The sequence below is a fragment of the Apteryx mantelli genome, chromosome 5 (genome assembly GCF_036417845.1).
Source record: "Apteryx mantelli isolate bAptMan1 chromosome 5, bAptMan1.hap1, whole genome shotgun sequence".
Classification (NCBI taxonomy): domain Eukaryota; kingdom Metazoa; phylum Chordata; class Aves; order Apterygiformes; family Apterygidae; genus Apteryx; species Apteryx mantelli.
In genome coordinates this window covers 87,758,270-87,784,126 of record NC_089982.1, presented here as the reverse complement: position 1 = coordinate 87,784,126, position 25,857 = coordinate 87,758,270, and the positions used below count along the sequence as shown (strand labels likewise).

Sequence of the window (25,857 nt, the reverse complement as noted above, 5' to 3'; positions counted from 1 at the left end):
TCGCGCTGTCGCTGCTGCCCGGTGGCTCGGGCGGGCGCGCGGCTGCCGCTCCGACCTGGCTCTCCCCCGGGCTGCTCACCGCGATCGCTCTCGTCTCTTGACGCTGCTTTTACCGCTCGTTCTAGAGGAAACACCTCCGAGCTTTGCTCAGATTGCGGCTACCGCTCTCCTCACCTGCGGAGTCCAGCCACCTCCCAGGGCCAGGACATCCAGGCTCCGCTCAGCCTGCGAGACCGCGGAGCAGCCCGGACGTGGCTGCATGGCCCTGAGCCTTGCACGCCTGAGCAGATTCGGCAAATCCCATCTCAACCCCCCCCCTCAGTCTTACGCCCTTTTAGACACCTCTGGTTATTTGTCTGCTGCATCAGAGCAAAGTGCTGGGCTTCCCTCAGCCTGGCCCAGAGAGGCCTGAAGGCACCCGAAGGCACCTGAAGGCACCCGAAGGCAGGCGAGACAGGGACCCGCTCACCAGGGCGTCAAAGACGAGCGTGTCGTAGACATCCGTGTCCGCATTCTCCATCATGATGGAGAACAAGGCGTCCAAAGTGTCCTGGAGGAACTGCAGGAGAAGAAAGGGTTGTGAGGGCTTGGGCGTTAGCTCTGGCATCATCCTGGATCCATCTCCGACAGAGGGAAAGATCTGTCTCGGGGCAGAACTGCTTTCTGTACTATTTTCTCAGCCTGAGGCTCCCAGCCCTGTTCCCGGAGACAATTCTCCAGCTCGATCTGTCCCAAAAGGGAGCGTGGAGTTCCTCCCTGCGCGCGACCGCTGCGGTGATGCTGCCCGTGCAATACCTCCAGCGCCATGCCGCCAACCCTCCCCTCCGGAGCGGTGACGTCCCTCTGCCGCGGAGGGAGCGAGAAAGCCCCAGGCGTGGGGGGACACGGCCGGGGGGAGGCGAAGGGCAGGTTCGGGGAAGGGAAGGGGTGGAGAGCGAAGGTGCCGGCAGCCGCTCGTCGTACCTTGATGACTTCCCCTCCATCCACGTTCATCAGCTTCTGGAGGTTTCCGGACAGGAGGCTGGGCTTTGAGCGCCACTTCAGCAGCCCTAGCAGGTTGACTGCAGGGGAAGAAGGGAACGAATTAGCACGGACTTTATTTGCCGCCGGACTTAAAAGTTATTGAGCACCTCCAGCTATGCCAGCAGATGTTCTCTACCGTTCCCATCCTCACTGTCCAGGGCAGCTGGCCCTAACTTGGCAGGGAATGACCCCGGTGGGAAATGCTCCGTAAGGGGTGAGGTTGCTCTCCCCCACGCTGCAAAAGCCCCAGACGCCTGGGAAAAGCAGAGGGGGAAGCGGGCCAGCTGCGCCGTGGCGTTCCCAGCTGCTCTTCGCGGTACTAACGCATGGCCAGGAGGGCGCTGGCGCTCTCTTCCTCTTTACACCCTTGCACAGAGAAAGAAACCAAGAAATAAAACACCAAAAGTCGAACACGAAATAGCGACTTCCTCAAAAACAGGAGTGTTATGAATAAATGCAGTCCGCAGCTCGGCACGGGCAACGGCATTGGCATCTGTGCCGATGCCGATGCTCAGGAGACATTGCACCGTCCCCAGGTACCACAACCCTACGGAGCTGTCGGAGAAGGGATCTCCGGCGCTGGGGTCGTGCCGTGGGATCGTGCTGGGCCGGGGCTGCCGGAGGAGCTCACCCCGTGGGGCCGCTGCCCGGGCAGGCTGGGGACGCCCCTCGCGGCACAACCCTTCCCAGAGCAGCTCCGGCTGCTGCGCAGAACTGCGAGAACATCGTGCGCATCACTTGGAGCACTGCTCCGTATTGCTTGTGCCTCGAACCCTGGCGCTGCTGGGACGTCGGAGCGTCGCTGCTGGATGGATGCAGCCACGCACGGCCCGCCGGCGCAGGGGTCGGACCGCGCCACCACGGCAGGCAGGCTCCGAGGTCCGGCAGCGGGGCACGAAGGCAGGCAGCTTTCCTCCTCCTTCCGCGCTGAGCAAACACCTGAAGTTAACAGAAACTGCCTGAGCAACCGCACTTATCCCACAAACACGCTACGTGGGAAACCTAGAGACGTTGAACAGCAAGTTCAGTTAACTGCTGGTTTACAGTCTCTTCCTGTGGGTCTGTGGCCATGGGAAAACGACAACGCAGAAAATAGCCTGGAAGTAAACATCCAGACATGGACCATCAAGCCTGCCACTGCAGATATTTAAAATATTGATCCGGTTTTGTGCAACTTGCTCGTGTGTCTCTGAGCCTGGAGCATCGTGCTGGTGCGAACCGCCGGGCGCAGCCAGCATCCAGGTCGCGCCACGCTTAGTGCGGGAACCGCGGTGTCCCCGGGAGCCCTCGCGCGCCAGTGGGCGCTGCTGGCCCTGGCCACGCTGCCGGCCGTTGCCACCCCTCGCTGCGCCCCACCTGCCCGCGGCGCCGGCTGCAGTCCTCCCAGGGCGGCCGCGGCTCTGCAAGCTGGGACACGGGCGGCTGTGCCCACACTGCTCCCGCAAGGTGGCCACAGCCTGCAGAGCGTGGCCCCGCGGCATTGCACCGGCTGGCACTGAGCAGCACGGTGCGGCGTGGTGTGACACGGCACGGCACGGCACAGCCAGGAGCAGCCCGGGGCCTGGCACACTGCCGTCTCCCCAGCACGCTGCTGCTCAGCATGGGAAGCCCTCCAGCTTTTTTAATACCATAAAGACAAAGCTCAGCTAAATAAACGATTATTACAACAGAAGCTGTAATTGTGCTGCAGGAAGAGAATTAACTGAACCGTTATGGCCCCAGACCCTACTTGTCCTGATCCGCAATAGCCCAAGCGCCGTTAGCACGGCCGCGATGAGCTGCCGCGTGCTGCATCGCCCTGACTGCGAAGCTGCTGCTCCCGAGTGCCGACAGCCCCTCGTCAGAGTTGCAGTTTCCCCAACCGTGTCATTAAGATTTAGCAAAAACAGGGCTAAATATTTCAAACCATTGACCTTACAGACAAGGCACTACTACATGGAAAAAAAATTAGGACTACTGCATATGGTTTTCCCCTCCAGGCAGGTTCTATTGCCGCTTGCCTCAGGCACGCAAGTGCAGAATCTGCTCCCCGTCAGTATTGCTATGCAGCATTTTAACTATCCGACCAGTTCACAGTGTTATTTCCACGTTTCCCTGTTATTCACAAAGGAGGACAGACTGTTGCTTTTGCTGAAGCGTCTGCAGGAATGCTCGCACACATACCAAAAACGTAGCCATGGCCTGCGCGCCGCAACTCTGCTGCACAGAAGAGAGCAGTTAAACGTGGTGAACACCCAGGTTGCTGTTCTCCGTTACCTTGGATGTACACCTGCAGCGCTTGCCCTAAACGGACGTTTGCAAGGGCATTCAGACAACGCAACTGTTCTCAGACCTTCAGCAGAGCAGACACCTGACCGTACCCTTGTATCCGTGGTGTTTCCCCTGTTCGCTTTAGATGTGCACGTGAAGCAGTTTGCATAATTGCCAAGCGCTTTCCAGGGCTGTCTGCACCTTTTTGTTCTGCCGTGTCCCAAAATGTTTTCTACAAGGCAAAACCCCGTCTATAAATGCTGATGCATCTGTGTTTGGATGGCAGGCACGCTCTTGGCTGACTTGTGAAGAACTGAGCGAAGGACCTCCAGAGCTAAAAGCCTGAGCTACACAAGCTGAGACACCGCTTTTAAAAACAAGGAGTCCCAATCCCCATCGCGATTTCCGGAGGGCCCAGAGAAGGTCACGAAGTGTTAGATAGCAACACTCAGCAGTTCACTCCCCCTGCCCAAATCGGAGGCGGCGGCTCAGCTCCCTCGGGGCAGTAGCAGATTAATTACCATCTGCAAAGGTTCACGGCAGCCAAGGAGCTGCTAACTACCTGGAGCTGCTGGCAGGGCTCAGCCCCTCCGAGGCGGAGGCGGCCGAGCGCCTGTCGATGCTTGCAGCCTGCTATTGCTTGTTCTCCTTCCCCTGCCTTGGAAAGCTAAATGCTGCTAACCCAGGAGGGCTCTGGAGACAGATAAGCCAAAAGACAACCTTTTAAAAAAAAAAAGGGGGAGGAAAAAAAAAAAAGAGGAACATTATGAGTGATAACCTTGAGCTATAAACGCAGCAATATGCAAATAGAGCCGGTGGCAAATTGTACCCCCATTGGGGAGGTGGGGAAGGAGCCGTGGCCACTGCTGTGACCACGAGGGATGGCAGAGGCGGCTCCGGAAACCCCGGACCACAGCTCCCGGCTGGCCTCGAGCCCAGCGGTCCCTCCAACCCGCCAGCCCTGGCCCTGGAGCGGCTCTTTGCCGTATCGGTAGTGACCGAACTGAAGCGGTAATTCAGTGCCAGCGCTTCTGCCTCCCGGCTGTCAGCCGAGTCTCCTGGCGCCGTGACCACGGGAGCGAGCCCCGTGGCACGGCCACACCGGCCGGACTGTGTCCGGGCACAGCCACGGCCTGGGGCACCAGCCACGGCCCCCGTGCGCCCGGCCACGCCGGCATGCGTCGCTCACGCAGCCGCGGTAAATCAGTCGGCCCCTCTGCAGCGCCGCTCCCCCGAACTGGGGCTAGCAAGTCCCCGGGGACAAACGCACGGAGGTTGCGTTTATTCCTCGTTATTCAGGAACGAAAGCAGGCCAGGTCCTGTCCCCAGCCCCGAGGGGAAACGGCACCGCTCAGGAGCAGGGAACCGAGCCTCTCCCATCTCCTCCGAGCCTGGCAGCCACACGGGTGCTGTGGGGCAGCTCTGGTCGCGCCGTGCCCGTGCCGTGCCCGTGCTGGCCATGCACCGGCTGCGGGAGTGCTCCCAGCGCGCAGCACCGCTCACGGACCAGCAGCACCGGGAGCCACAGCCTGGCCCCATCACCGCGAGAAACGGGGTCTGGGGCGGAAACATGGAGCCAGCCGGGGGGACCCAGCTCATCCTGTCCCGCTGGCGATGGCCCTGGCCGGAGCACGGGAGCCAGAGAACAAACCTCCTGCTTGCTCGAGCGGGACTCAGATTTCTGACACGATAACCAGGACACTCAGTGTTGTCATTTCTACAGCTACTTCACAAGGTAGAGCCAACATTTACCTCTCTCATTTCTTTGCTTTTTTGGTGCTTCTGCTAACATAGCTTGAAGTTACGGGTAGGAGGAATATATATTTAGTAACATAAGTTACTTATCAGTGTCTGAATAAAAGGCACCCATCGGAAAGCAGCTAGCGGACTGCGATGGGGCCAGCGCCTCGAGCACCGCGGAGCGCAGCCGGCAACACCAGCGACCGGACCGCTGCGAGCCAGGACTCACCGTTCTGGGTCAATTTTGTAGAGCAGACGAGGGTGGAGATCTGGAAGCTGTCCCGGGCGGACACGCTTATACCCGATGTGCCTCCGCTCACTCGGAACGAGGAACCCGGAAGGATCTTCGGCTCCGACACGTTTCTCGTGGAAGGCAGGTTCAGGTACGAGCTGGCGTCTTCCAGTTTCCGGCTGTCGCCCTGCAACCCAGTGCACGTCTCAGACGAGCGGGATATTAAGAGATTTGACCTATGGGACTCAGGAGCCCTTTAGGAGACAGGTGAGCGCTGGTATTATCTTCCCTGACTTTGCTCTGCACAACAGTGCAATAAAATCGGTAGAGCTATGTACAAATCAAGGTAACTCCTATGCAATGGATTCAAAACTTGGTAACATTAAGCTCTCAAGAGTCATTGTAGTCTGGGAGCCAGCATGGGAAAATCAACGCCTGCACCACGGCGGTCCGCGCGGATGGTCCGGCAGGCTCTGCCGACCTTAATTTCTCCAAAAAAAACAATGAAGCTGTTTCCTGCAAGGCACCACTGGGATCTGTGCTCAGCCTAATGCCACGACACCCCCCGAAGACGGTACTGAATCACAGCTGGTAAAATCTAGGGAAGACATAAAAAACAGTGAATGAAAAACAGCAACAGGCAGAGGTCAGTGACAGAGATCGCTCTGGACCATGGCGATGTGGCACATTCGAACAACATGTGCTTCAAGGCAGCCGATGCAAGGTCACGCACTGAAGATAGAAAACCAGCGCGTGTGCAAATACGCGCTTAGGTGCGGAGGGTGGTGCCCTGCAGAGCCCCGGGGACGAGGACGGGCGGCCGCGCGGGATGCTCTCGCCGTGCCCCAGCGTGGCAGCACACCTGGCAGGCGCCGGGGAGGCCGGGGGGACGGCGCGGGAACCGCTGCACGCGCAGACCCCGCCGGGCGCACACGGGGGCCGTGCAGCCGCTCAGTGGGGTGCAGGTTGGTCTGGCCGGGTCCGGGTGCCGGTGACCCCCCTTTTCCATCTCTGCTTGGCCCCGGGCAAAGGAAGCATCGCCGCGGTGCTGCTGCATCTCCCTGAGGCTCCCTTGCTGCTTGGGAACACAGTGTGCTGCTTTTTCCTATCCGCAGCCTTTCTGAATAAACTTTCTGCTGAAGGTCAGACAAAGATTGCAAAATTGTTTGTTTGTTTTTCTCTTCAGCGTGCAACTTTGCCTAGCGATAACTACAATTTCCAGCTGACTCACATAAGGCACTCCATTTCTTCGGAGGGCAGCTAAGCCCTGACAGGGTAAACTGGCTTAATTTCAGACCTTTCTCTACCAGCATAAGATCAAGAGGTCTGAAAAGCTAAAAGCATATAATTCACATTCCCCTGGCAAACAAAGATAAAAACATGAAATAGCTCCTGACTCCCAGAATCACCCCTCAGCGTTCGCAGGGAAGAGCAGAAATCTTCTGTTGGATCGGCTGGGGGAGAAGACGAAGCAAAACATGGAAACTTTAACTTATGCAGAGGACGAGGATGCTGACGAGCATAATGGGCTCGGTGAGGGCAGCAGCAAATGTTTAAGGACTAGAAAAAGCATCCAAAAGCGCGACGCACGAGGAGTTGCTCTTGCTGCTCCAGGCAGCACCAGCGAGCCTTGAAGGAGCACGGCGCTCGTGCTACGTGCTGCGCTCCGGCGAGGATGAGGACGAGGACGAGGATGAGGACGAGGACGAGGATGAGACCTCCCCGGGAGCGCACGGGAAACGCCTGCAGCCTTGCAGGTCACGTATCCGGGAAGCACTTAAAGAGTTTGGATGCTTTGCCTGATGAGAAGGCAGAAGAGGGACGTGATATCATGTTTCAAAAGCATAAAAGACTGATGGGGGGAAAAGCACTGATCTCCATGTCCGTGCTGGAATAGGACCAGACATCAGAAAAATGATAAATGAGAAACAACAACGATAGCGCGGCACAGGGATAAAACATCTGGGGAAGCTGGAGAGTGCCCATTAGCAGAAGCGTTTAAGATCGAGACTGGGGCAGGTAGTGAAGACCCTGCCGGAGGGCAAGAGGATGGACCAAAGGAGGGCTCGCCTGCGTCTTGGCTGAGGCCAGCTGCACTGCTACTAAAGCAGGCAGCGGACACTAATCTGCACATCTCAAAAAGACGCAAGACCTGTGAAGGGAGGTGGGTTTACCCAGAGTAACTATGAGGACGTGTCCAGGAACAGCAGAGCAAAGTTACAGAAAAATTCAGTTAAATATCAGGAATAGCCAAGCGTCTGGGAGTGGAAAATCACCTCCTAGAGGAAAGGCTGGAGCTCCATTGCCAGAAGGGATGATGAAACACTGAACGCGCACACAAAAAGCCTCCTGAGCTCACTCTTGCAGCGAGGGACTAACTCACAGCCCTCCCGTCTCCCGTGTCCGCGACTAATCCCAGCTCCCAGAGAGGAGGGGAGCAGCCACACGAGCAGACAGACAGGTTATTCATACGGCCTTTTACACTTCAGCATTGGAGCCAACTGAATTTTTTAAATGAACAGTGATTCCTCTCTGCATTTTCTCTCTGCTCTCTCAGAAGGAAAAAACAAGCAGCTTTAAGGAGCCAAACCCTGGTGAAATCAGGCAAAATGTAGAAAATATCTTCATGGGCCATCTTCCCCCCCAGTTCTGATACCTTTTTCTAAACAAAACTTGTCATTAGCAAAGGAGCAGAGCAGAGATCAGAGAAGAGGTGTGCAGAGAGCCGCAGCAGGTCCCCAGACAGCCAGAGACAGACAGGACGCGAGGACTGGAAACCACCCAGAGGGGCTTTGGGCACGTGCTAGCAGCGCAGCAGCTCCCGCACCGCCCGGGGCTCTGCCCGACCCGCGTGCAGTCTGCTGGGAGCGCACGCATCCTGCGCTGCCTTCTATTTCATTGGAGTCGCTTTGCCCAGCTCTGCTAGTACCTTATACAGTAAAAGGTCATGTTCTCCATCACGTAGGGTTGTACCATCAGGTCGCATCAGCTTCACGAAGGCCATGGAGAAAATCCTCTCGCTTTTGTCTTTAGCTAGGAGAGACAAAAACACAGAGTAGGTGAAGTGGGTTCAGGAACAGCCTGAGGACGCGTTGCATGGGCACGGAAAGGGCAGACGCAGCCCAGGGGCTGCAGAGCGGGAGCAGCGGGCCCCTGCCCTCCTGCAGCTGGAGTCTTTTCCAGAGAAGGTGGTGCCAGAGAAATCATTTTTCTTTTCCTGAAGCCAGCGGGCTTTGCACAACGTGCAGTGAGACCGCTTAATCTCCTTGACGCACTTGGGAGAAGTATCTGCTTGCAATTGCTGGAGAACAGCAAAGAGAGGGAAAGGAGAAACGGATGATGCACAGATAGAGAAGCTGCTGACACTGGGAGCACTGTGCTGCCCGGACAAATGGCCATCGGAAAGTCGTCTGGACGAGAACCAGATGGGGTTTTGGGCAGGGTCACGCTGGCGAGCAGCAGTCGCAGGTGCAGGTCTCCCAGTCGTACCCACCGTCCCTGCCGCCAGAGACGGCCCTCGTGGGCCTGACCCTCTCCTGCAGCAAGCCTGGGGAAGGTGCCCGGGAGCATCGCAGCGTGCAGCCGCACCTCGTCTTAGCCCACGGGCTCTTCAGCGCTGGGAAGCGGCTGACAGCAGCACCCCGCTCCGGGAGCAGCCGATGCTCCTGGCCCCATGCTGCAGCCCACAGCAGCCAAAAGCCACAAGACAGAGAAGAGGCTCCAGAGAGCCAAGCGCAGACAGCCAGGGCATGGTTTGCATGCAAGAGGCAGCGACTTCCCAGGGATCCGCTGCCTCACCATGGGCAGCTGGGGCACAGAGCAAACGGGGATGACGGCATGCTTCCTCCCACATCTGAGCCCAGATTTCACAGCATCCCTGATGTATTCTCACATGGGTGCAAAGTGAGGACTGCTCACAGGGTGCTCGTGTTTGTGCAGCCCCCGAGCTGTGGAAAGACCATCTCTGTTCCAGCCTTTGCTGGGAACATTAGCAGAGGAAGACCAGAAGAAGAGAGATACTTACAGTCACTGGAGGAGCGATGCCTGAAGGTGAATCGTAGGTGGGTCTTGTGGACATCTTCAATGGGAACAGCAATCTGAGAGAGAGGAGCCCACGTGAGCACAGTGGGGCACAGGCTGGATGACCTGGCTGGCAGAGACCCCTCTGTGCCTGAGCTTGGGCAAAGCCTGCAGTGAACCATGAATTTGCTTGAATCCAGTCCCATGTGCTTTTCTTCCAATTAATGAGGCTGAATTAGAGGCAGGTACGTGTCCTGTGCCTGTGTCCGTATGCGCGTAGGTCGCTGTGCAGGTGCACATCTGGGTGCTGTCACAGACCCACGTACCTGCACACCTCCACCGCTTCCCCGTATCTCCTGCAGGTGCGGCTCCATCGGCAGGACACACGGCTGAGCCCGTGGGAAGGCGGCAGGGAGAGGTGCGTGCGGCACAGGGGACCACCGCCAGCCAGGAGCACGCTCATAAGCCTGCACCCCAAAGCTCCTTGCAAGCAGGGTCACCGTGGACATCTGCCTCCCTGCTCGTGGGGTCCAGCCAGAGGAGACCTCACCAGGGACACCAACCACTGAGCCCACCACAACCCCTGCGGCAGAGGTCCCACCTCAGCCTCCACATGAGGAGGCTCATACAGACCTTCACCGTCTCCATCCATCGCTGGTGTCGCTGCTGGTAGTAGACCACAGAGCGATACTCGCTTACTGGCTTGTCCCCTGCACCATGGTAGATCACATTCTGCAAAGAGACGCTTCGTGTTCAGCTTTTGACATTGCTTGCTACAGCTCTTCCTTGGACCAGAGATACTCGAAGGCCTGGAGAACTTTGCACCCCCCATTAAGCCACACCAGCCCCCACCCCGGGGTGCTCCAGTCCCCCTGCCCACCAAGCAGGCTTGGCCTCCTGCCCATCCACTGCGTTCCCACCCCGTGTCCCTGCACCGGGACATCTCTGGCTGGCTCCCGGTCTCGCTTCTCAGCACGGCTCGCGTGGGGCCGTGAATAGGGACCGGCTGCAGACAGGATTCCCCGTGCCACATCCATCTCGGCAGGGCCTGGCTGCCGTCTCCGAAAGGAGACAGCGAGGGACACATGACCCCCCAGGGCATTTCCAAGACTTGACTTCTGCTGCAGCATGGGAAATTCATTATCACAGATAGAGAAAGAGATGGGGGGAGGCTGCGCCTCTGGAAAAGCCCAGCAGAAGCCTCAGTAATTAACAACCTGTTTCTTGCAGATCAGATAAGGATTGAATTTGAAATGAAAGCCAACACCCTGGAAGAGAGGTGGGACAGCAGCCAGCTGTGTGACCGGGAGAAATCTACGGCTGGCTCCGAGCCTGCTCCTCCGCACGCTCCCCCGCTGCCCGCTCCGTGCAAACCCTTCTCGGGCTCCTGCCGCCCTCCGCGGCGGCACGTCGCCTCTCCAGCTCCAGTGCGAGTCTCACGCCGGAGCTGGGGAGGAGCCCGGCGTCCTGGAGCTTTCCGGGAATGCCCGGGGTTTCTGACAAGCCCTAAGGGACTATGACTTTTTGCCTATCCCTTCCAATCGCTTTTCCGAATCTTTATTTAGAGACCAAGGCTATTCGGAAGGATAACTTCAAGAGCTCCAGTTTGCTGGAAAGGAGGCTATTCCAGCCCCTTTGTGCCAAGGAAATGGCTGAGACTCCCCCAGCCATAACTGAGGCCGGCACGCCGCGGAGGGGGCGCAAGGACAGGGCATGCCGGGTCGGAGCAGCGGTCCCCAATGGCAGACCCTGCCCCGGGCGGGCAGGCCGTGTCCGTGCTGGAGGGGACGCCCACCACGGCTGGCTCCGTGCCCTCCGGCACGAGGAGCCCAGCAGCGCACTCAGAGCATCCCTGGCGCGAGAGCATTCCCCTTTTCCCGACAGCCGCCTTCCCTGCCGCACGGTGCCCGCTCCGGCCGGCATGCCTTACCGGCACCACGCTCCCGGCCTCATCGCAGACGCACACCGTCACCTCCACGTTCTTCTGCGTCTTCTTGTTGCCCTTGTCAAACTCGCCCTGCACCAGCGTCAGGTAGATGTCGTTCCGGACGTCTCCTAGGAGGAGCCACGTGGGAAAGCCCGGTGAGGCCAGGGACACCGGCCCCTGTGCAATGCCGCACTTGGAGCCAGCAGGATCGTTGAGGGATGCGCCAGGCGAGAGCTCTGGCAAAGCACGTGCTGCTCCCGGGCGGCCTCGCAGGACCTGCCCCGTGCCCGGAAGCCCTGGCAGTGCTGCTCCATCCCAGCATCACCACCATGTCCCAGCACCGCTGGCAGCAAGACCCTGCTCCCAAGTGGAGCCGTGTCCCCATCCCGTGTGTGCACCCTTGCTCGCGCCCGCATCCCTCCTGGCACGCTCCGGGCGAGCTCCAACGCCACCACCCCTGTGACGGCGGACAACGGCCACCCCGGAGGCGCGGCAATGCCGGGCGGCCGCGGCACGTCCCTCCCGCTTGCCTGGCATGATGACCTCCGGGTAGCCCAGCTTGCGTGCCACCACCGTGCTGCGGTCCACGAGGTGGGGATGGTCCTTGCGCACCTGGCTCAGGTCCCCCCAGAGCATCTTCAGGGACACCCAGAACCCTGACGGGGGCAGAGACGGGGTCGGCGCCGTGCCAAGCGCCGGCCGTGCACCTCCCGTGGCTCGTCCGGGCACCGGGCTGCAGGGTGACCTGGACAACGCTCCGTGCTCCCGGGAGCCGGACCCGGAGAGCGCTCTGCATCCCGCAGGGACACACCAGACCCTCTGACCCACAAGGGGGACCCTGCTGTCTGGGTGTCTTCTCCAGCATGGACAGCCACATACCCTTCCCGAAAACGTCCTCTCTCATGTTCAGCTTGGGAGGAAATCGGCCCTCTCCCCTTGGCAGCCCCCGCTCGTGCCCTAAACGCTATTTGCAGCTGTCTCCGAGGCCTGGCAGCCCCGGGCGGTGTGGAAAGCGGCCGATGCCTCCTGCGGGGCTCAGGGCTCGGGTGGGCATCGGGTGGGCAAGGGCCTCCCCGTCCCTCCAGGGCTCCGACGCCGGCTGTCAGGGCAACGCACGCATCCGCCCGGGAGCGAGCTCAGGAGCAGCCCGCGCGGGGCGGCTACCTTGGCCTTTGTGGTTGATGTCCTTCCCTTCCACAGCCTTCCTTATCATGCCGTGCAGAAAGTCGTTGTCGGCCGCTGCCCTGCCAACGCCAGAGCACGGGAGGGGTTGGGAAGCGCTTCCCGCTGGGGGGACGCGGAAGGCGCCCCGCACCGCCGGCACCCGCGGGGCTGCCGGGAGGGCGCGAGCGAACAGAAAAACACGACGCCCCCCCCAGCCCGCGCAAGCCCCCGGAGCGGGCTGCCTCCGAGCCCCGGGGGAAGGTGCACGGTAGCGTCCGCAGCCGACACGGGACGCGGTCCCCGACCCGAACGCCCGGGAGGCAGAGCTTCAGCAGGGCTTTCAGGGGGGCTCTTTCCATCTCTCCGTATCTTGCCGTCCATATAAAAACCTCCTTTCTGACCTTACTGAGTTCCTAGGCCTGGGGACGTTGTGTCCCAAGGAGCTCCACGGTCTTGTTTAATAGGAAAAACCTATTTTGGGCTCCCTGGGCTCCGCTGCAGCCCCTCTCCCCGTGCTCGCCCGGGTCCTGCGGAGCGCCGAGGCCGGCGGCCCCGTCCCGCCAGCGCGGTGGTACTCACAGGTGCACGGGAATGAAGTGCTGCTTGTCCTCGTCGCTCTCGCTCTTCCCCTTGGTGATGTCCGTGATGTCCATCACTGCAGCGGCACGGCGGCGTGGGGCGGCTGCCGGAGGCGCGCGACGAGCCACCCCGAGGATCGCGGCTCCGCTCCGGGAACGCCGCCCCGTCCCCCCGGCTCCCCTCTCCGCCCGGCTGCAGCGCCGCCTCCGGGCTGCCCTCGGCCTCATCCGGGCCGGGGCCTCAGCGGTCGCCATCCCGCTCTCCTGCCCCGAGCGGAGCGGGGCTGGCGCTGGGGCAGAGCCGCGGGTCCGGGCTTGCCGTGTCCCCGCCGCCACGCGGCCCTGGGCAAGGCCACGCAGGGACAGCGCTGCTGCCAACCGCCAGGTCGGCTCCGAGCTCCTGGGCAGGTTTTGGCCAAAATAACCCGAATCTAGAAGGCCTCCGTCGGCCACAGGCACGGGGGCTTCGGCTGCAGGATGGACAGGGCTCTGCAGAGCAGGCGCCAGGGCAATGGATCTGCTCCGCTCCCCGGGGACGCGCTCAGCTCAGAGCGCAATTAGCTGCCGTGTGTTAATAATTCACCTGGTAATTACTCCATGGCTGAGGTCCTAGCGCACACTAATTAGCCAATTAAAATCAATAATTTCCTACCAAGCCCATCTGATGAGGATCGATATCCAGAGCAGGAGCATTTGTCAGAGCACGGGTGCGGGGGGATGCGGAGGGAGCTCCCGCGCTCCCCGCTCCGCTGGGGCCGGGACCGGGATGTGCCCGCGGCCCCAGGGCTGCTCCCTGGGGAATGACTGCCGCGTTGCCTGGCCGTGGGGCGACGACTGCACCAGCCCCGCCGGGGCGGGCGCCTTGCAACCCCGGGGCCGCCTGCAGGAAGCCCCCGGTACGGAGGAACCATCTCGCTGGAAAGGACGAGGCGACGCCAGCCTTGAGCTCGTGCTTGGCTTCGGCTGCCGCGGGAGGAGAAAGCCGAGGGTTTCTCGGCATGCAGAAATCCGTGCCGGATTTCCAGGCGTGCGCGGGGAAGGCCCTGCGCCTCGCCAGGGGGCTGCAGTGGGGCCAGGCTGGGGAAGGGGCAATAGGGCAGCAGAGCCCAGCGCTCAGGGACCGGCCCCAGGAAGGGGAACTCGTCGTCCGCTGCGAGGACGCCGCTGCAGAGAGGCAAGCGAGGGTCAGTGTCCGCGTGCGGGCAACAGGGAGCCGGTGCACCGCGGAGCAGCTTCTCCAGGCAGCGGAGGGTCCGGAGCAGCCCTGGGACGGGCAGGCTCCTGCGCCCACCCCAATCCGCTGCCCAGGGCCCAGCAAGCCGGCACCCAGCCTTTGGCGTGGGAAGGGATCCGCTCGGGCAGCGCTGGGGCCCCTTGCCAGAGCCCGCGCAGAGCCCGGCTCACCTGAGATGCCGAAGGGCCGCCGGAGGCCCGTGCTGAGCTTCCGGCTGTAGGTCTCCCTGAGGTCCATGCGTCCCACCCGGATGATCTGACACACCAGGAAAAGCTTCTCCCGTTTCAAGTCTTTGCTGCCCAGGTCCTGGGGGGGGAGAGAGGGTTGGGCGCTCGCAGCACAGTGCAGTGCGGGAGAGGGTCCAGCGCCGGCGCCGTGCCCCGTGGAGGGGCTCAGCCGGGGGCACCACGGGAGCCCGGGGTATCCGTCCCTCCCGGGCGGTCCCCAAAGGCAGGACAGGGTGTCCCCGCAGCATGCGGAGCAGGCACAGGGGAGCTCTGCCCACGTCCTCGGGAGGCACCGGCGATGCACCCGGCGCTGGGCACGCGGCAGCCGGCAGCCAGGCGCTGGGCACGCCGCAGCCGGGGAAGGCGCTGCGCCTCGTGCCGGGCCGGGAAGCGCGGCTGGGGCTGGGAGCACAGCTGCAATGAGGGCAGCTGCAGTGGCGAAGGCGAGCGTGCGGGTGGCACAGCACCCGGGTCCCGCGGGCGCCAGCTTCCCCCCTGGGCCGCGGCACGGGGCACAGGCCGCGCCGGAGCGGCGGAGGGACGCGCTGCCAACGCCAGCACCGGGCAGAGGTCAGGAGCGGGCGAGAGCTGCCGGGCGCTGGAGCCAGGGGACTGCGGGGCTGGAACTGCTGATGCTGCTCATTTGCACTGACTTTCCTGGTTTGCCTGCGTATCGACGGCTCTGCTTCGGCCGTCCTGAGGGTCAGCGCAGCTCTGCTTGTGCAGCGGGAAAACTGCTCCGTCAGCAGGAGCTGCTCCTCGCCTGCCCTCCCGGGAGGCGGCAGGAAACAGGGATGAGCCCGGCTGCGGAGCAGGGATGGAGCAGGGCCAGGGCACGGGGGCCAGGCAGGCTCCGTGCGCAGCAGTGTCGTCCCCAAGGGGCAGCCCCACGGCCAGGGCTCAGACCCCCGGGGCCGGGGGAAGGGTCTGTGCGAGGAGCTGCACGGCCGGGGAGGGGTCACAGCAGAAACAGGCAGCAAGGAGAGAGCGCACAGAGTGGGAAAAGCGGGGATTTGGGTGTTGAGAGAGGGACGCAGGCTATGGCCGGGTCCTGCTGGGTCGCCGGGTCCCCCGTGCACGGTGCCCTGGCGCACAGATCCGCGGGGCTGCGAAACGCTGCGCCCCAGCGATGGGCTCCGGCGGACAGCGAGGGCAGGCGGCGGGGGCGCGCGCTGCTCTGCGGAGAGCGCTGGGTCTCGGCCCCGGCGGAGCTCACCGTGAAGATGACCTTGAGGTTGTTGAGCAGCTCGATGTCCTGCGGGACCCCCGTGCTGGCCCAGCGGATCACGTAGTTCTCGCTGCAGGGCCACACGAGAGCATCAGGATCGCCGCGCCGCGCCGGGGCCGGGCAGGCGCCGGGTCTGCAGGCGCCTCCGCAAACAGGAGGGCTCCGGGCCAGGGCCGCCAGCCCCCCGCGCCCGGCCTCACCTGATCATCCGCTGCTCCGCGGGGTCGTACAGCGCCATGAAGAGCTGCGCCTCCTCGCCGATGTTGCAGACAAAGTTGCGCACGCAGAGGTAGAGGCTGTGGGAGGGCAAAGCCGACAGGCGGGCGCTGCAGCCCAGCTCGCTCTGCTGCGGGCGCTGCGGGGGACGAGGACGGTCAGCTCGGGGCGCCCGGCGGCCCCACGCCGCGGCCCCTCCATGGGGCAGCCCCCGGGCGCAGCCCCAAGAGCCCCGGGTGCAGCCGCGCCACGTGCACACAGCCGTGCCGTGCAGCTGTGCAGTGCCGTATGCAGCTGTGACGTGCCGGACGCAGCCGTGCCATGCCGTGCTGGATGCAGCCGGCTCCGGGCACCGCGAGGTCGGCATGCCGGGCGCTGGCGCTCACCGTCTCCTCCTGGATGCGCTGCGTGATGGTCTGCGCGGCCTTCTTGTGCGCCTGGAAGAGGCTGATGACGCTGGTCCTGTCGGGGTCCAGGATGTTCTCGTTCTCATCCCGCACCACCAGGTCCAGTGCGAGGATCCTGCGGGGGACGGGCAGGGGGTGAGGAAGGACCCGCACTGTGCCAGGTAAGGTCCCAGCCCACCGCCCTGCCGGGACCGGCCTGGCCCAGCATGCTCCCCCCGAGCACACTGTCCAGGATGGCACCGGGTCCCCCGGGAACCTGCCGGGAGCACAGGGCTGCAGGGGCCTGGCTGGGATCCCGACCCCCCACGGCCAACGGCAGACCCCTGGGAAGAGGCAGGAGCAGGGCAGCCCCAGGGACGTGCTCCTGCCGTGGCCCGGGCTCATGGGCGATATCCCTTTGCTGGGCGGCTTGTGCGCCTGGCTGAGACCTGGGTCCCATCGTGACACCCATCGGCTGATCCAGACCAAAGCCCAGCTATGGGCTGACCTGCAGCAGAAGGACAGGGCAGCCCTCGGCCCCATGCGAGCCCGTGCTGGGGCGGCATCGGCCCCGGGAGGCAGCAGATGCACCCACGACCCCCTCGCCCCCGCGGTGCCCCGCTCTCACTTGTTCCCGTAGTCGATCTTGCTGGTCACCTCCTTCTTGAGCTGCAGGAGCTCGTCCTTGGGCAGCGTGCCCGAGAGCAGCTGCGAGCGCCGCTCCATCAGCTCGTGCATCATGTGCTTCACCTGCCGGTACCGCTCCGTCTGCCCCGCCTGCGGGCAGCGAGGCCGGGTCACCCTCGTGCCCCGGGTCTCCCCGTCCCCCCCCGGCCCGCGCCGGCTGCTCACCACGTAGAGCTGCTTCCAGATGGTGGCCCACTCGCGCAGCGTGGTGGTGATCTCCTGCACCATGGGCATCTCGGCGGGGACCAGGCTCTCCTCCGCCCTGGGGAACACCGCCAGCGCCCCTGCAGCACCGCGCGCCCCGGCCCCCGCCAGCGCTGCCGGCTCGGGCTCCGGGGGGTCCCTGGAGCTGCCTGCGCCCGGGTCGCATCTCCGAGCCGCCTTCCCGTCTCCCGCGCAGGCAGCGCCCAGGCAGGGGCAGAGCCCGGCGCGGGCAGGAGCCGGGCAGAGCCCGGCGCGAGGCGCGCGACAGACCCCGCGCCCCAGTACCTACCCCCTGTGCTCCACCACGGCGCCCTTCAGGTGGATCAGCGAGGCCGGGAAGATGCCCTGCGGAGAGCCGGAGCCGTCAGCGCCCACGGGCCTGCGGTGGGAGAGGGTCCACGGGCCCCCGCAGGCAAAGCCCTCCCCCCAGGTGCCCAGGTTGGGGGGTCCCCACCCCCGGAATGGGGCTCCCCCACGGAGGGTCCCCCGGGGTGGCGATGCCCCGGGTGCCTGATGCATCCCCTCCACCAAGATCCCACCCAGCCGGGGCCAGGCGGAGCCTCCCGGGGGGGGGGGGGGTCAGGCCCGTGCCCACCCCCTCGCCGCCAGCAGCCCCCACCTACCCGGGCAGCCCTGTTCCTGAGCGAGTAGCCGCGATACCAGCCTGCAAGGGAAGGACAGACCGTGAGCCGGGCTCGGGCACCCGACGGCCCCCAGCAGGGCAGTGGCGGGGCGGGGGGTGTCTGCAGCCAGCGCAGCCGGGGGGGGGGTGCACAAGTCCCTGGTGCTGGGGTGCACCCCAGCCCCCCAAACGCCTCCCTGCTGGGGGGGGGGGCAGGCAGCCCCGGTGTCGGGGTGCAGCCGCCCAGCCTGTTCCACGCAGGAGCAGCACGGGGCCTCCTTACCCTCGGACGCCTGCAGGATGTGCACCGTCTCCCCGATCTGCAGCGGCAGGTGATGCTCGTTGGTGCGCGGGAAGTTCCACAGGGCTGGGGAGAGAGCGACGCCGTGGGACGGGGCCCCCGCTCCGCAGCCCCCCCCCTCCGAGGCCCCCGGGCACCCTGGTGCTCCGGCTGGCACGCTCCGCGGCAGCCCTCCCCGCGCGGGGCAGAGCCGCTCGGCCCCGAGCCGCCGGGGTGCTGGTCTGCACCGTGCCCCAGCCCACCCGGCTGCAGGTCCCAGCCCCTCGCCGAGGCGGCTCGGGGCCGGTTCCTGGGGACGGCGGCGAGGGGAGCGGGGCCAGCGGGAGCGCAGAGCTCGCTGGCGGCGAGGCGCTTCCTGCTGCGGCGCAGGCTGCTCCGGGACCCGGGCTGCGGTTAGTCCCGCCACTATTTCTGGCCCCGGGGCTGGTGACCGCTCCGTCTGGGTCCCTTGGCAGAGACGGTCCTGGCTGGTCACCCTGTGCCTGGGGCAGGCTCCCGCTGGCCGTGCCAGTGCCTGGCGGATCCATCCCTGCTGGGACTGCGCGTGCCCGCCGCCCGCTCCGGGCCTGGCCAAGCTCACGGACACAGGCTGCATCGCTGCGATGCACCGAGATCGGCACCGCTCCCCTGCGCCGCCCCGGCCCTGCCTGCAGCCCCGGGAGCCGGGCTGCCCCGCCGCGAGCCCTGGGCTCCCGCAGCCCTGCCCGCCGCACCAGGTCCCCAGGCCAGCCTGGCCCCTGCCCAGCCCCGGCCCCGGCTCGCTCCCCGGCCGGCCGCACCACGACGGTCAATGTCCTGGCAGGCACGAGCGGGCATCTGCGGCTCTGCTCCCAGCCCAGCGCAGCACCCCAGCACCCCACGGGGGGCTCAGCCCTTGCTCCGCAATGCTGCTCGCAGCTCGAGCAAAGGACATGGGAAACAGCCCCGGCCAGAAACGGGAAGAGGCGCAGGGCTGCGAGGGCAGGCGAGTGCAAGGAGAAGTGCGTGATGGTGCAGAGGGAACAGGCTGTGGGGTCAGTGTGGGGCTGGGGGTTTGGTGCTGGCTGGGGGGGGGGTCAGCAGAAGGGACAGGGCTGCCCAGGGCTTTGCCCTGCTCAGTGCAGAGGCTGGGGGCAAAGACCCAGTCAGGCCCTGGGCAAAACGCAGGACAGCTGGGAGCTCTCCAGGCACCTTCCTGCGGACAAGTCATAAATGAGCTGACGAGCCCTGGGGTGCAGGATCCTGCGGGTCATTAACAAGCTAATGAGCCCTTGGGTGCAGGGTCCCGTGCTTCATCAGCCGGGCTGGGCTCCAGCTCCCTAGTTCACACGAGACAGCCAGATCCTGTGCCGAACGTCAGAGACGCTCAGCCCTCGGCCCCGCGGCTTCCCCGGCTCCAGGGTGCTCTCCGAGCTCCCCGGGCACCTGCCCTGCTCAGCTCCCCGTCCCCACCGGGCACCGGCGATGCTCAGCCTCCAGGCTCCCGAGCCCTGCCGGGGATTGCACAGCCTCCCCCTTCCCGAGCCCTGCATCCCTCAGCCCGCCCCGTGCTCGTTCCTGCATCCCAGCGCTGGCATCGCGGCGCCGCCCACCAGCCCAGCCAGCCCGGCACCGCAGAGCACAGCCGCGGTACAGCCCCGCGCCGTCACCCTGCCCCGCAGCACCCGCGGCAGCACCTGCTGAGCCCCGCGGCCGGCGGGCGCCGGAGCAGCCCAGCGCGTCGCCCCGGCCCCCGCACCGCCTCCGGGCTGCGCCGGGGCAGCGCCCAGCGCCCCGCTCGGCCCCGTCCTGCCCACTCACCGACGCCATACTTCTCCTCCTTGGTGGGCAGCCAAGGGGCCATTTCCAGCCGTCCAGCGCGGCGCGGGGACCCGGGGCCCTGCGCGGGGCGTTTGCCTGTTCCTCCCGCCGCGCTCGCCGGGTCACGTGCGTCTCACCGGCTTGTGAAAACCTCCGCTTCCTCAACGCACAGCTGGGCTCTGCGCAGCCAACGGCCCCGCACCCCGCGGCGCGCTGGTGCGAGGGGGCGGTGGGACGGAGACCCCCAGCCCCCTCCGTGGGTGCTGGCCTGCCCCCAGGGCGATGCTGCAGCGGCAGGTGCCCGCAGGGCCGGGTGGCTGAGCACCGGCTGCCCGAGAGGCCTGGGGAGCCCAGTGGGATGCAGGGCCGGAGCCCGGGGGCGCGGAGCAACGGGCAGCTCCAGCCACCCCGCAGCGCAGGGATCTGGCCGGGAGCGGTGCGTTCGGGACAGGCCGTGCAGCACTGCACCGGCACTTCTGGGACGAGGCCTCCGCCTCCACCTCCCCGGCCGGGGCTGCTCCGTCCGTGTCGCTCGGTGCGCAGGGATCACCAGCACGAACGCCTGCGTGGCGTGGCGCAGGGCTGGGATGACGGGCTCTGCGGGACCATGCCCAGTGCTTTGCTCTCCTTGCAGCAGCCCAAACGGTGAAGCAACGGCTCAGCATCAAACCACTTCCTTCCTCTCTCATCCACTGCGAGCCACTCGACGGCCCAGGGCGCCTCTGGATTCACGGGACCCCGACTGGATCAGGCACGAGGACTCTTGCCCCGGGCAGCAGAGCCCAGCCTGGGCCAGGCCCTCTCCCGCAGGGACGTGCTGCCGGGGACCCGCTGTCCTCTCTGGGGCCGTGCTCTCAGCCCTCCTTGGCAGGGCTCCACAGCCAGGCGGCTGCTCTTGCAGCATCCGTTTGAGCCGCTTCTCCGTCGGCCCCTTGGAGCCAACGCCGCGCTCCCTGCCACGAGCGAGCGGTGCCCGAGGCGGCCCCGCACCCTGCCGCGCAGGCTGCCTCCCTCCCCGGCGGCCTGAGCTTGCAGCAGGGTCACCTCGGGCTGCAGCTCTCCCACCCCCCCGATCGCCCCGAGCTCCAGGGAAGACGCCAGCACCTGCTCTCGCCCCACAAGCGATGCAGGGTGCAGGCGGCGCGTGGCTGCCCGGGCGGCGAGGGCAATGCCGCGGCGCGGGCTCTCGGGGCGCGTGGCAGCGCCGGGGGGGGGGGGACAGACCCGCAGCAGCTCAGACAGGAGCTGCCGTGCACAAATCCCGGCACCCGCCTTGAGCCCTGCAGGCTGCTCCATCACCCCTCGGGGAGGCAGGAGGAACCAGAGGCAGCGCGGAGGACGCCAGGACGGCTCTGTACAAGGGGAGACCCGGCAGACAGCACCCTTCGGCCTGGAGAAGGGAAGACGGAGGGGGGACAGGGAGCCCTGCGGACAGGAGCGCCTGAGGAAGGGAATAGGGAGCAGTGAAGCGGGGAACTTGTTGCCACAGGATGATGTGGAAGACGAGTCTATGATGAACTCAGAAACAAGGAGGCAGGTTTAAGGGTTAACGACCAGCAAGGGCTGCCGAGCACAAGAATGCGGATCTGGTCTCTTTACAGAGCGCTGGAAGGAGGTAATCCAGGGAAGCATCGCTCTGTCAGGGTCCTCTTTCCTTTGCCTGGACATCTGCTCCGGGGCACCGGCACAGGCAGGTCCCTGGCCCGGGCAGCCCTGCTCCGTGCCAGCAGAGCATGGGCACGCGGAGGCAGCGAGCCGCGCTCTGGAGACGTTTGCCAAGGGACTGCCAACGCCGAAGCCTGCAGCAAGGACCTTCGATGGTGGAGAGAAGAGCCCCTGCTTGGGGCTGAAGCGCGAGGGAGGCAGCCGCAGCAGCCGCGATTAGTCAGCGGCGAAGGTCAGGAAGTGCTGCAAGCTGCTGCCTGCCGTCTGGCCTGCTGGACCGGCCCCGCTCGCCCCGGCGCCCGCAGCAGCAGCAGCAGCCCTGCACCGCTGCAGCACTGACAGGGACCCGGCTGCATAAAATAGACACTCCCGTGACTCAGGTCTCATCACGTCGGGGCCGCACGACGGCTCAGCGCGAGCAGGGGGATTGCAGGTCTCTCCCAGAGCTGCGGCGAGAGGAAGGCGGTAACTGCAAATGGTTTCAGAGTTTCGCTTTCTGCCTGCAACAGCCTGGGAGGTTCTCCAAACCCCCCTTGCGCTGCGGCTGCCGACGCTGAAGTCCCAAGGCCAGCAGGGACCGTTATTATTTCCTTGTCATGCCCTGCGCAGTCAGGATCTCATCCGAGCTGTCCAAGACAGCCGGGCAGCTGGGCATCTACGCAGGCGTTTGCCCGTCCAGCTTCCCGGGCCCTGCGGGGTGCTGCTCAGCGGCTGGTTCCTTCCACCACAAAACGCTGCTCCTTGTCTCTCTCCAGGCACAGCCCCTGGCAGCCCCCAGCCCTCCGGCTCACCGGAGCCGCGTGCCAGCGCCAGCCCTCCCGGAGGCACCGCTCCCGGAGCAGGCACGCGGCCTGGTGCCACCTGTGCCTGCACCAGGCAGCACCCAGTGCTGCTGGGCTCAGGGAGGCCGGATGCTCGGGGCTATGGGGCTGCTAGGGCTATGGGGCCGCTCGGGGCTATGGGGCTGCTCGGGGCTATGGGGCTGCTAGGGCTATGGGGCCGCTCGGGGCTATGGGGCTTGGTGCCAGGGCAGGGTGCCCAGGCTGCTTGGGGCTATGGGGCTGCTCAGGACCATGGGGCCGCTCGGGGCTATGGGGCTTGGTGCCAGGGCAGGGTGCCCAGGCTGCTTGGGGCTATGGGGCTGCTCAGGACCATGGGGCCGCTCGGGGCTATGGGGCTTGGTGCCAGGGCAGGGTGCCCAGGCTGCTTGGGGCTATGGGGCTGCTCAGGACCATGGGGCCGCTCGGGGCTATGGGGCTTGGTGCCAGGGCAGGGTGCCCAGGCTGCTTGGGGCTATGGGGCTGCTCAGGACCATGGGGCCGCTCGGGGCTATGGGGCTGCTAGGGCTATGGGGCCGCTCGGGGCTATGGGGCCGCTCGGGGCTATGGGGCTTGGTGCCAGGGCAGGGTGCCCAGGCTGCTTGGGGCTATGGGGCTGCTCAGGACCATGGGGCCACTCGGGACCATGGGGCTGCTAGGGCTATGGGGCCGCTCGGGGCTATGGGGCCGCTCGGGGCTATGGGGCTTGGTGCCAGGGCAGGGTGCCCAGGCTGCTTGGGGCTATGGGGCTGCTAGGGCTATGGGGCCGCTCGGGGCTATGGGGCTTGGTGCCAGGGCAGGGTGCCCAGGCTGCTTGGGGCTATGGGGCTGCTCAGGGCTATGGGGCTGCTCGGGGCTACGGAGCTGCTCAGGCTATGGGGCTGCTCAGGCTATGGGGCTGCTCAGGACCATGGGGCTGCTCAGGACCATGGGGCCGCTCGGGGCTATGGGGCTTGGTGCCAGGGCAGGGTGCCCAGGCTGCTTGGGGCTATGGGGCTGCTCAGGGCTATGGGGCTGCTCGGGGCTACGGAGCTGCTCAGGCTATGGGGCTGCTCAGGCTATGGGGCTGCTCAGGACCATGGGGCTGCTCGGGGCTATGGGGCTGCTCGGGACCATGGGGCCGCTCGGGGCTATGGGGCTGCTCGGGCTATGGGGCTGCTCGGGCTATGGGGCTGCTCAGGGCTATGGGGCTGCTCGGGACCATGGGGCCGCTCGGGGCTATGGGGCTGCTCAGGCTATGGGGCTGCTCGGGCTATGGGGCTGCTCAGGGCTATGGGGCTGCTCGGGACCATGGGGCTGCTCGGGTCTATGGGGCTGCTCGGGTCTATGGGGCTGCTCGGGCTATGGGCCGTGCGGGGCAGGGCGCCCCGGCTGCTGTAGCCCCTGTGCTGCCGCCGCGGCAGGGTGCCCGGTGGGGGCCAGCACCGCCCGCCCGGTCCCGGTCCCGGTCCCGGTCCCGGTCCCGGTCCCGGTCCCGGTCCGGCTCAGCCCGGCCGCGCCGCGCCGGCAGCGCCGTGTCCGGGATTGGGGGGGGGGGGGGGGGGGTCTCCGGCCGCAGGGCCCGAGCCGAGCCGAGCCGGCAGCGCCGGGCCCGTCCCCGGTGCGGCAGCTCCACCTGCCGGTGCCCGCCCGCCGCCGCCGCCCGGGCTGAGGGCGACCGTGCGGCAGCGGCAGCGGCAGCGGCAGCGGCAGCGGCAGCGGGGCCGGGCGCGGCGCGGGACGCCCGGCGCGGGGCTGCAGGCTGCTGCGCTCGGCAGCGGCTCCGTGGCGCGGCTGCAGGCTGCCCGCTCCGGTGCGGCGCGCTCGGCACCGCCGCACGGCGCCTGGCTTGGAGGCTGGGTGCTCAGCATGGATGCAGGGTGCCTGGCTTGAATGCTGGGTGCTCGGCACCGCCGCACGGCGCCTGGCTTGGATGCTGGGTGCTCGGCATGGATGCAGGGTGCCTGGCTTGAATGCTGGGTGCTCGGCACCGCCGCACGGCGCCTGGCTTGGAGGCTGGGTGCTCAGCATGGATGCAGGGTGCCTGGCTTGAATGCTGGGTGCTCGGCACCGGCACAGGGCACCGGGCTTGGATGCTGGGTGCTCAGCACCGCTGCAGGGTGCCTGACTTGGATGCTGGGTGCTCAGCACAGGCACAGGGCGCCTGGCTTGGAGGCTGGGTGCTCGGCACGGGCACAGGGCACCTGGCAGCGCCGGCGGTGCCACAGAGCCTACGTGTGACGCGGGGCCGTGAGCTGGCGCTGCGCAAGGGCCCTGCGGGCTGGCGGGCTGCGCCCAGCCGGGGAAGGGTGGGCTGGCTGCCAGCCTCCCCCCCAGCACGCCCCGGCTGAGGGGCTCTTGGGGGCACCCTTGGGGCTGAGCCCTCGCCTGGCGTCGCGTGCAGCCCCCTTCCTGGGACCGGACAGGGTTTCAGCTCACAGCTTCTCCCGTCCAGGGCAGCCCGCCCGGCAGGAGGAAAGCTGGACCGGACACGTGCTGCGAGGGTTTGAGCTCCGGCTGTGCCCAGCACACCTCAAGACTAGCAGCAGGAGAGTGTTTTACAGCACGGGGGCTCCTCCGAGGGGACAGGACAGAGCAGAGCAATGGGCTGATCTATGGGCTGGCCTCGTGGAAAGGGGAAATCACCCAGCAGGGATGGGGCAATGTTAATGCTGTTGCAAGGTCCCGTCTGAGACACTTGGACCATGTTCAAGAGCCAGGAAAAGCTACCGGAGCAGTCAGGGTGATGGATGGCTTTATCAGGGGTTGAAACATGAGTGTATAAATAAACCGGAGCAAACTACAGGGAGGGAGACGGCGAAAGATGACATTGTAAAGCATGCTGGCTAAAGGGGAGGCTGGAGGCGGTGAGGGGCGCGCGGTCACCAGAGCCGAGAGCGTGGTTCTGGGACAGTCCCACTTCCCCGACCCGCTCCGTCCGCCCTGGGGAGCAGGACGGAGCCCAGATGTGCCGGGACGGAGCCCAGCTGCCCTGCAGCGGGGGCTGGGGGCGCCGTGCCTGCGACAGGAGCCAGCCCCCCTGCGCAGCACGCGCTGCCAAGCGAGGCTGGGGCGCGCGGGTCGGACGGGGCTGGCCACTGCCCTCCGGCCTCCCTCTGCCAGCTCAGGGCGCCAGGGGAAGCAGCGGCAGAGGCCAGGCACGAACGGGAGGGCTGGGGGGGCCTGTCCGTTCTCTGGTGCGAGCCCAGGCTCAGCTCCTGCAGCCTGCACAGCTGGGTTATTCGGAGGGTGTCTGAGCCACACACGCAGGTGCATTAGCTGGGTGCAAAGCAAAGTCCTGAGCGGAAAAGTAGGGGAGTAGGGGGTTTCCCACCTAAGGCAGGCTCAGATCAGAGTCTAGAGCAGCCACCTAGAAGTTGTCATTGTCATCTGCAGGTTTGCTCAGGGAGACCCTGAGTGAGAGCTGCAGCTGGCTACCGCCGTCTCGTGTGCCCCCCGGGCACATGCAATGGGAGATGAACAGCCAGACGCTGTCGGCGGTGCTGGCCACACGCCACCTGCAAGGGATCCCCCCCGCAAGAGCGACCGAAAGGCCGGGAGACCCTGCCAGGGCGAG

General features: G+C 65.5%; 1 protein-coding gene across 1 annotated transcript in view; it reads right to left on the bottom strand.

Moving 5' to 3' along the window:
- LOC106487412 (dedicator of cytokinesis protein 2-like) overlaps window positions 1-19,861 on the bottom strand; it is an 83,670-nt gene extending 63,809 nt beyond the window's left edge. Inside the window, exons 1-20 of the mRNA XM_067298455.1 lie at window positions 19,819-19,861; window positions 18,022-18,105; window positions 17,740-17,780; window positions 17,406-17,461; window positions 17,078-17,174; window positions 16,854-17,002; window positions 16,226-16,361; window positions 15,824-15,978; window positions 15,612-15,693; window positions 14,339-14,474; window positions 12,936-13,011; window positions 12,357-12,436; window positions 11,723-11,848; window positions 11,196-11,320; window positions 9,899-9,997; window positions 9,270-9,342; window positions 8,175-8,278; window positions 5,243-5,432; window positions 964-1,061; window positions 470-559 (exon numbers count right to left, since the gene is read on the bottom strand). Of these exons, the coding sequence (XP_067154556.1) occupies window positions 470-559; window positions 964-1,061; window positions 5,243-5,432; window positions 8,175-8,278; window positions 9,270-9,342; window positions 9,899-9,997; window positions 11,196-11,320; window positions 11,723-11,848; window positions 12,357-12,436; window positions 12,936-13,011; window positions 14,339-14,474; window positions 15,612-15,693; window positions 15,824-15,978; window positions 16,226-16,361; window positions 16,854-17,002; window positions 17,078-17,174; window positions 17,406-17,461; window positions 17,740-17,780; window positions 18,022-18,105; window positions 19,819-19,861 (2,040 nt within the window). The remainder of the gene's footprint in view (window positions 1-469; window positions 560-963; window positions 1,062-5,242; window positions 5,433-8,174; window positions 8,279-9,269; window positions 9,343-9,898; window positions 9,998-11,195; window positions 11,321-11,722; window positions 11,849-12,356; window positions 12,437-12,935; window positions 13,012-14,338; window positions 14,475-15,611; window positions 15,694-15,823; window positions 15,979-16,225; window positions 16,362-16,853; window positions 17,003-17,077; window positions 17,175-17,405; window positions 17,462-17,739; window positions 17,781-18,021; window positions 18,106-19,818) is intronic.
- Window positions 19,862-25,857: the final 5,996 nt, after the last annotated feature.